This window comes from Heteronotia binoei, chromosome 2, assembly GCF_032191835.1.
Source record: "Heteronotia binoei isolate CCM8104 ecotype False Entrance Well chromosome 2, APGP_CSIRO_Hbin_v1, whole genome shotgun sequence".
NCBI lineage: Eukaryota > Metazoa > Chordata > Lepidosauria > Squamata > Gekkonidae > Heteronotia > Heteronotia binoei.
In genome coordinates this window covers 28,465,405-28,475,231 of record NC_083224.1, presented here as the reverse complement: position 1 = coordinate 28,475,231, position 9,827 = coordinate 28,465,405, and the positions used below count along the sequence as shown (strand labels likewise).

The window sequence follows — 9,827 nt, the reverse complement described above, 5'->3', positions numbered from 1 at the left end:
GAACACTGGTCCCAGTCTGTTGCTTCCATGGACAGCATCTCGAAGACACAGAGCGGGTGCAACTCTGAGCAAATTCTCACAAACAAAATCATCTGTGTTAGGGCAAGTTCATTGCAATGTCACGCTTACTGAACTTGCTTAAGATAAGAGCCACATAGAAAAAACATCAAATGTTTGAGAGCCACAAGACATGAACATCAGATGTTGGAAGGAAGGACAATAAATGGAGGGGACGGGGGAGGGAGGGAGAGGTTGAAAGAAAGCAACTTTAAATGCATTTTCCAAGCCACCAGCTGGCTTGGCTTAGATAAGTGATTTAAAGAAAAGTGTTCTCCAAGGTAGCCGATGGGATGGTGGGGGCTTTGAGAGCCATGCAATGTGTGTGAAAGAGCCACATGTGGCTCCCGAGCCACAGTTTGGCCACCCCTGCATTAGGGGAGGGATGGTGGCTCAGTGGTAGAGCATCTGCTTGGGAAGCAGAAGGTCCCAGGTTCAATCCCTGGCATCTCCAAAAAAGGGTCCAGGCAAATAGGTGTGAAAAACCTCAGCTTGAGACCCTGGAGAGCCGCTGCCAGTCTGAGAAGACAATACTGACTTTGATGGACCAAGTGTCTGATTCAGTATAAGGCAGCTTCATATGTTCATATGTTCAACCCATTCTTTGGGTATCGTTTCTGCAACTATGTATATATGAAGTCACTACCTTTAGTTGCCATGTTCACATAATTAACAGTCCTGAAGAGAACCTCTAGGAACCAGCTTTCACATACAGAACATGCTCAGGTACAATGATAACACCCATCGGAGATGTCCCCAATCAGCCCTGCCATAAGAGAATTTTGGTGGCAGTTAGAGAGAGTGCCTGTGATAGGTGCAAGCAGGCTTGGAATTCTAGCAGAAACTCCTTTGCATATTAGGCCACACGCCCCTGATGTAGCCAATCCTCCAAGAGTTCACGAGGCTCTTTTTTGTAAGCTCTTGGAGGATTGGCTACATCAGGGGTGTGTGGCCTAATATGCAAAGGAGCTCCTGCTAGAATTCCAACCCTGGGTGCAAGCCTCAATCTACCTGCAAGCTGCAAAGCTGCAGTCTCTATGGGAAAGCTGTAGAGTTTGGGATGTTTCTTGTGAACACAGTATCAGAGCTTTGGTTACTCAGCAAAAGGGGAGGCACCAGCAACTCCCTGGAGGTTGTATGTGCATGTGACGTTGCTACCAATACACACATTTTGCAAATGACAGGAGTGGCTATCGCTGACACAGCAAGCACAACTCATTCCAGAAAGCACATCTAGAAATACCGGAGTCCACCTTTGCTGCTGAATTCAGTGACAACATGCGTGAAATTGTACACATACAGATCGGCCAATGTGGGAACCAAATTGGAGCAAAGGTAGGGATCGCTTTCAATACACTTTGGGAAGATAGTGGAGTGACGTTCCCAGCAATAGACTTGAATTGGAATTTAGGCACTGTGGGGTCAAAAGGCCACCCAAAGTTGTCCTGTGTGGCTGTTGCAATATCAGTGAAAAGGAAATCCGCTTAGACTACTTGGCAGCAGAGCGAGTTGGGAAAATTGTAAAGTTAGAGAGAAATGTTTTGAGGCACTGAGAATGGTCAAAGGGGTGAATCCCGGCTGCTGCTTCAGTCTCGTAGCCAACAGTAACAAACTAAAACAGGAGTCCAAAGGCACCCTAAAGTCTAACAGTGCATTCCAGACTCATTGGATTAAGTTAGGGATGCCAGCCTCCAGGTGAGGCCTGGAGATCCCCAAGAATGGCAGCTCGTCTCTAGACTACAGAGATCAGTTCCCCTGGAGACAATGGATGCTTTGGAGGGTTCTTCCCCTCCCTGGGCTCCATCCCCTAATCTCAGGAGTTTCCCAATCTGGATTTGGCAACTATACTCCCATTCCCTGCTGGTGGCCGGGGGAGGGGGCGGGAACCCGGCAACCCTAGTTGAAGTGGCTTCCAGCTCCTGAAAACCTATGCTGGAATAAAGGTTATTAGTCTTTCAGATGCAGCTGGACTCCTCTTGCTTTCTTGCTGCAGACTAGTACAAAAATGTCCTGTGTAGCTGCTGTGTGAAGATTCTTAGCAAAGTAGGACATGCAGTGCTTCCCTTAGAAGACCAAATCAGTTGCAGCATCGCAATAAACCAGCCGCAGTCAATGGAATTAACTTACTGTCTCATCGGTGATGTTGCAGTCCCTTATGTTGTGTCCTTATTGATGCTGATGGCACTTTTCCATGCCTTAGATGAGAAATTCTGGGTGTCCTAAAATGTTCTTCAAGCTTGCTCATCTAGACAAGGATTTTATCTGTTTGTTTGTTTGTTCACTCACTTATTTATGGCCTGCCTTTCTCACTGGGACTCAGAGGAAGTCTGACTAGGTTCAAATAAGAAACATGGAGCTTAGTGTAGAACTCTTTCTTTCTTTCTTTCTCTTTCTTTCTTTCTTTCTTTCTTTCTTTCTTTCTTTCTTTCTTTCTTTCTTTCTTTCTTTCTTTCTTTCTTTCTTTCTTTCTTTCTTAAAACAAGTTGCGATATTTTCTTTCAAAGTATATACCATATATATCACAATCATAGTGTTGCTTACAGAGCGAATAATACAACCAAAAGTACAAGACAAAGAGTCTAATAAGTCATATAACAACTAATGAATAATATACCTGTTAACTAATATTAAAACTGAATAAAAAAACTAGTGTCAATCCATTTGACTCCATGAGAAGCCATTACCATAAAGACAAGTCATTAATTACGCAAGCTGGATGTCTCACTTACAAACACTTACAATTAATTATCCTGGGAAAGGACATGTTGGGTTAGCAAGATAAACAGCCCAAAGGGTCTTATGCCATCTGTATCATTAGAAAATGTGTTCTGAATACTGCTAGCATTCAATAACAACAGCATAGAACTTCATACCAAGGCTTCAGCCTTTAGGCACTCTTAACGAGGAAGACAGCAGGTGTAAGTAGAGGATCAGCAGCTAGTAACAATAACAGTGAACCTCCATATCCAGAGGAAATATACCTTTAAGTGCCAGATGCTTATGTTAGTGTACTCCAGGGGTGGCCAAACTGTGGCTCAGGAGCCACATGCGACTCTTCCACGCATATTATGTGGCTCCCAGAGGTAAATGAGGAACTTAATGCAGACTGACTCTCAAGTCTTTCCTATGCTGGTCTTATGAGGACTGTTGTTCCCAGCTTTTGTTCTTTAAAAAAAACTCCTTCTAAAATGGTTGTGTTGTATAGTGCATACATATGTATTTTATCTTTCTATGCAAAGAACGTATTAAGAGTTTTCATAAAGATGTGTAATATTTGTTCATGTCTTGCAGCTCTCTAACATCTGATGCTTATTCTATATGGCTCAGGTTAAGGAAGTTTGGCCACCCCTGGTGTACACAAAGAGAGAGTGTCATTACCCTGCTTCCAAAGGCATGGAGCTGGCTGCTTTTGGAGACAGAACACTGGGTTAGAGGAAGGCTGGTCTTTCTTGAACTTTAAAAGAAAATGCAAATGTTTTATGGGGCTAATGAACAGTGAACAAAATAGAAGAGATCTTTAGCATTAAAATGCTGACAGCTACAGAAGAGGTGTCAGAGCCATTTTAGCTGATGGCCCAGTAAATTGTTTTAACCCAGCTGCACTGGGTTCCCCAGATAAAGAGGCTGCAGGGCTGGAGTTGGAGTGGGAAGATGAGATAAGCGTCACGCTCTTTGGGGACTCATAATCCGGTTCTGCCTTCCGCCTTCCGCTCTGCGGCACTCTTGGTTTTAGCGAAAAGTCTCCATGGCAGGATGACATGTCATGTTTTGTGCACACTGATGAAGGAAGGAAAGCAGGGTTGCCAACCCCCAGGAAGGAACTGGAGATCTCCCAGAAAGAACGATCTCCAGGCGATAGAGATCAGTTCCCCTGGAGAAAATGGCTGGTCTAGAGGGTGGAGCCTAAGGGGGTGTAGAGATCCTGTCCCTTCCATAACCCCTTGCTCCCCAGGGCTCTACTCCCCAAATTGCAGGTATTTCCCAGGCCACAGAGGTCATCCCTAATGACATGTTTCACTGGCTGCCATGATCAGCAAGAAGAAACTCCGGTTTCAATAGGGAAAGGAATCTTTCCCCAGGACCTTTTCCCTGTTTAAATTGCCACCTCTTCTGAATTTGCTATTTGCTCTGCTGGGGGATGCTTACAGGGACGTTTTAGCTGATGGACACTTGTCAGGCACCGGCTGCCGATCATGGCTTTCTAACGAGCACAGACTTGACAAAACACTTGCCTTATACTGAATCAGACCTTTTGGTCCATCAATGTCAGTATCGTTTACTCAGATGGCCAGAAGCTCTCCACTACCTGGTTCAACTGGAGGCACCAGAGATTGAACTTGGGACCTTCTGCTACGAAGCAGATGCTCTACTGCTGAGCCACACAGCCCTCTTCCTAAATTGCTTTTCAGCCGTTATTGTGGCTGATTTTCTGACGTTCTCTTCTATTCAAGTTGTGATTACTGCCCATTTCCATCAGAAGAGGCTCAAAGTAGCCTTGCTTTGCCCACAGACCTCTAGCATTGGTCTTTAGAAGAAGACTGCAGATTTATACCCCACCCTTCTCTCTGAATCAGAGACTCAGAGCGGCTTACGATCTCCTATATCTTCTCCCCCCCGCAACAGACATCCTGTGTGGTAGGTGGGGCTGAGAGGACTCTCATAGCAGCTGCCTTTTCAAGGACAACCTCTGCCAGAGCTATGGCTGACCCAAGGCCATTCCAGCAGCTGCAAGCGGAGGGGTGGGGAATCAAACCCGGTTTTCCCAGATAAGAGTCCGCACACTTAACCACTACACCAAACTGGCTAAGTAGGTCCCTGCTGGCTCAGATGAGTAGTCCATCTAGTCCAATTTTAAAGCAACCAGAAGGGGAGCTCTTGCATTGCTGGATTCTGCCCAGTTTTCCCTGGTCTTTCAACCTATGTGAAAGGATACCCAAACAGGCTTGCCAGCCGCCAGGTGGAGACTGGAGATTTCCTGGAATTATAAGTGATTTCCAAACTGCAGAGATCAGTTCTCCAGGCGAAAAGGGCGGCTTTGGAGGGCAAACTCTATGGCATTATACGCCACTGACATCCCTTCCCTCCCAATCCCATCCTCCCCCCAGCTCCACCCCTAAAATCTCCAAGTATTTCCCAGCTTGGAGTTCTCAGCCCTATATCCAAAAGATTTGTATCCTTGCACCAGTGGACAAACCTACACAAGTGTGCAATCTCCAATCTGGTCAGTCATTGCAATGTATTATTTAAATTATTTAATGCCTGAGGCAGCCAGTGACCACATATCAAAACAACAATGGTATTCCCAGCTGCAGGCTGAGAAACTCTTGGAGATTTGGGGGATGGAGCTTGGGGAGGACAGGGACTTCAATGGGGTACAAGGCCATAGGGTCCACCCTCCGAAGTATCCATCTCTGGGGGTACTGATAATTGTAGTCTGGAGATGAACTGCAATTCCAAGGGGATACCCAGGTCCTACCTGGAGGCTGGCATCCCTATGTCAGACTGACCCAAGTTTGAATCCCCACTCCGCCATTGTTTTGCCTGAATACTCCCATTGTAAATCTGCTCAGGCCTGGAGATCAAGGCACCAGACTTACAAACAGAATCAAAAGCAAAATTCCTTTTGTCAGCCGCTTTGCTTTCTTCAAGGGAGAAAGGAAGCTGAGAAATGCTTGAAATATAAACAAATACATTTCAAAAATGGCATTTCTAAAATTTTGTTTTGAGTTCTTTCTTTTCTGTTTCAGTTCTGGGAAGTCATAAGCGATGAGCAGGGAATTGACGCCAGTGGAAACTACTGTGGGGACTCCTCGCTACAGTTGGAGAGGGTTAACGTATATTTCAATGAAGCCTATTGTAAGTAGGTGCGGGGGGTCCACCGGGTGGGGAGATTTAGGTGATGAGTGCGACATCAGAGAATGAAAGTCAACCCCCCTTTGTCATTTATGTCTCACTTAAATGGAGTCTACGTTTGCTTAATGGTTTATGCAGGGGTAGAATTCTAGCAGGAGCTCCTTTGCGTATTAGGCCACACACCCCTGATGTAGCCAATTCTCCAAGAGCTTACAAAAAAAGAGTTTTGTAAGCTCATGGGAGAATTGGCTACATCAAGGGTGTGTGGCCTAATATGCAAAAGAGATCCTGCTAGAAATCCACCCCTGGGTTTATGAGATATGGATCGGTTGACACAGCATTGCTCTGCCAGCCTGCCACAGAGGTGGGTTTTGTACAGACTATTCAGGCTGTAGGGAAGGTGGCACGGTACAGATCTCATCAAATCTTGGATGCTAAGCAAGGATGGTACGTGGAAGGAAGGCCACCAAGGAAGACTCTGCAGAGAAAGGCAAAGGAAGCTGTCAAGTCAAACTGAATGTTTCCTCCCACTGGAGACTCCTGCTCAACCTGGAAGCCTGCTATCCTAAGACTCCAGCTAGTACTGTAAAGATATAATCCAGTCCATCTGGGAGCTCAGTTTACTTCCTCGACCCTAACATATGTCCCTAAGTGCCATCAAGTTGCAGCCGACTTATGGTGACTCCAGCAAGGGGCTTTCAAGGCAAACCAGAAGCAGAGATGGTTTGCCATGGTCCCATGGCCTTCCGCTTCCTTGGCAGTCTTCCATCCAAGTACCAATCTTGTTTAGCTTCCAATATACCATAGCGCCTTCCTTTCAGCCCAACAGCACTTTAGAAATGCTAATGACCACCCTGGCCAGACAATGATGGTCAGTTCACACCTCCAGCTACAGACTGACAGCTTGCAGAGAAATGAAAGTAGCTTTTACCTACAAAAAGTTTTTTCTCCCTCTGCCTCTCCTGCCAGAGCAGACACTGCACAATCAATCTTCTGGCTGGGCTGGACAAATTGGGGAGGGGGTGTTGCTTGGTGAGAGCCCTCTTGTAGCTGCAAGCCTGTCAGGTCACGATCGCTGCTTCTGCTTCAGCGTCTTCATTGAAGTGCACAGCCCAAGAAAGTGCATTGTCAATAAAGGCCAATGTATTTGACAGGGCAAATCTAAACAGAGTCATATCCTTCTATAGCAATTTTGAAGTAAATGAGTTAACAAGGGTGTAACTCTGTTTAGGATTGTACTGTGACCCTAGCTTTGTGAATTTTCTAACTCTAAACAGTCTTCTTTTCACCACAGCCCATAAATACGTCCCCCGTGCTATCCTGGTGGATCTGGAGCCTGGCACCATGGACAGTGTACGATCTAGCAAAATCGGTCCACTCTTTCGACCTGATAACTTTATTCATGGTATGTGCAATGTGTTAATAACATGAACAGGATGTGACATCATAATCAAAGAATCTCTTTTTCTCTGGTTGCAAAATATTGAAATTTTAGTATAGATTTCCAGATTAACAAGTGTGGCAAACCAAGAACTGGAGAGTTGGTGTGGTGTACTGGTTAAAGTGTTGGACTAGGATCTGGGAAATCCAGGTTCAAATCCCCACTCTGCCATGGAAGCTCACTGGGTAACCTTGGGCCAGTGATTGCCTAACTTGGGCCAGTTAGGCAATCTCAGCCTAACCTACCTCACAGGGTTGTTGCGAGGAAAATACAGAGGAAAGGAGAGTGATGTAAGCTACTTTGGAACCGCTTTGGGAAGAAAAGTAGGATATAAGTAAATAAATAAAATCTTGGAAAATTCTCACCTGCTCAGAGGAAAAGGTTTCTAAAATGTGCTGTGTGGGCTTACGCAGGATATCATGTATTATTTGAGCGGGGGGATTGTTTAACAGCATGCTTTCCTACAAGATGCTAAGTTTAAAGTAAATAAATAAAAATAAGAAATTGTTTCCAGTCATCTAGTGCATGGCAACATTTGTCTAATATCTTCATATTCACTTGGAATGTTAGCAAACTTGTCTTTTACATTTAACCACACCTTCTTATAACTATGCTTACAGGAAATTCAGGCGCAGGTAACAACTGGGCGAAAGGTCATTACACCGAAGGGGCTGAGTTGATCGAAAACGTCATGGATATTGTGAGGAATGAGTGTGAAGGCTGCGATTGCCTACAAGGCTTCCAGCTCGTCCATTCCCTCGGTGGTGGAACGGGGTCTGGAATGGGCACTCTTCTCCTAAACAAGATTAAAGAAGAATACCCCGACAGAATCATGAACACCTTCAGTGTTGTACCCTCGCCAAAAGTATCGGACACTGTCGTTGAGCCGTACAACGCCATTTTATCCATCCATCAGCTGATAGAGAACACAGATGAAACCTTCTGCATCGACAACGAAGCTTTGTATGACATATGCTTTAGGACTCTAAAGCTCCCCAACCCCACCTATGGGGATCTCAACCATTTGGTGTCCCTCACCATGAGTGGAGTCACCACCTCACTCCGCTTTCCTGGCCAGCTGAATGCAGATTTGAGGAAGCTTGCCGTCAACATGGTGCCATTCCCTCGACTCCATTTCTTCATGCCGGGCTTTGCTCCGCTAACTGCTCGAGGCAGTCAACAATATCGAGCTCTCTCAGTCCCAGAGCTTACTCAGCAGATGTTCGATGCCCGGAACATGATGGCAGCCTGTGATCCACGTCACGGAAGGTATTTAACTGTGGCGTGTATCTTCAGAGGCCAGATGTCCACCAAGGAAGTGGATGAACAGCTGCTGTCCATTCAGACCAAGAACAGCAGCCATTTTGTGGAGTGGATCCCCAACAACGTCAAAGTGGCAGTGTGTGACATTCCGCCACGTGGCCTGAAGATGGCGGCCACTTTCATCGGAAACAACACAGCCATACAACAGCTCTTCAGAAGAGTCTCCGAGCAGTTCTCAGCGATGTTCAGGAGGAAAGCGTTTCTCCACTGGTATACCGGCGAAGGGATGGATGAGATGGAGTTCTCAGAAGCGGAAGGCAACACCAACGACTTGGTGTCCGAGTACCAGCAATACCAAGATGCAACAGCAGATGTAGAAGAATACGAGGAAGTAGAAATAGAAGCGGAAGTTAGCCCAGAAGAAAAAGAATCCCTCTAAAAATAATTATGATGTTAGAACACCACTTTAAAGGCCGTAATGTCTGCCATCAGCGAAGAAGCTGAACTCAACTATGTTTTTTTTTCAGGGAACTTCTAATATTGTTATATCAAAGCCTGGAACAACCCTGTTATATGTTTTAAACCATCCAACCACACTGTTGGCTCACAAAATTAGAACCAATTATATCACTTTGCTTAATTAACTGCTTCCAGCCAGTCAAAGCAGTTAGTATCTCTTCTGACTTAGTTCCCAACCTAAATTGATAATTGGGTATTCAAAGGGGGAGGGGCAAAAACCATGCTGGATTAAAAGGACACAGCTATGTGCTTCAGGGCCACACACTTACATTGAGAGATCGCAACACCAAAGACATTACAATGGCACAGACAACAGCAAGGTAAAGCCCCTATTTAGCTCTGTGGCCCTAGCCAGAGGGTGTACATCACTACTAGTATCAAAAGATGCACCCAGCTGGTTCACTGGGGCCTAGTTGAGCACCACAATGTAGATGCAGAAGTTCTTCATGGAGATCTTTGCTGGATAAAGGTACTTAAGTGAAATTATTGACCGCTCTTCCTGTCCACCTGCTCTCTTAAACATAGTGGCGATGAGCATTTGCTAACTGCAAAACAAGGCATTCAAATCCATATACTTGGTGGTCACATTCTGCTTCATTCTTTTTGGTCAAGCGGAGTTTGATTCCGTACATCATTTAATTTACCTCCATGTCTACAAGATTATTGCAACTTAAGAGTTTTATGATGGGCAGGC

At 45.4% G+C, this 9,827-nt stretch overlaps 1 protein-coding gene across 1 annotated transcript; it reads left to right on the top strand.

The window, feature by feature from the left end:
* Nucleotides 1–1,217: 1,217 nt before the first annotated feature.
* Nucleotides 1,218–9,210, top strand: TUBB1 (tubulin beta 1 class VI). Its single transcript, XM_060230721.1, has 4 exons — nucleotides 1,218–1,392; nucleotides 5,805–5,913; nucleotides 7,205–7,315; nucleotides 7,972–9,210. Exons 1-4 carry the CDS (start codon nucleotides 1,336–1,338, stop codon nucleotides 9,051–9,053), a joined length of 1,359 nt encoding a protein of 452 aa, XP_060086704.1. The 5' UTR covers nucleotides 1,218–1,335; the 3' UTR covers nucleotides 9,054–9,210.
* The last annotated feature ends 617 nt before the right edge of the window (nucleotides 9,211–9,827 follow it).

Coding starts and splice junctions, on each gene's coding strand:
- TUBB1 (XM_060230721.1), top strand. CDS start 1,336: ATGCGTGAAATTGTACACATACAGATCGGCCAATGTGGGAACCAAATT. Junction 5,914..7,204: donor ATATTTCAATGAAGCCTATT/GTAAGTAGGTGC, acceptor TTTTCACCACAG/CCCATAAATACGTCCCCCGT. Junction 7,316..7,971: donor ACCTGATAACTTTATTCATG/GTATGTGCAATG, acceptor CTATGCTTACAG/GAAATTCAGGCGCAGGTAAC.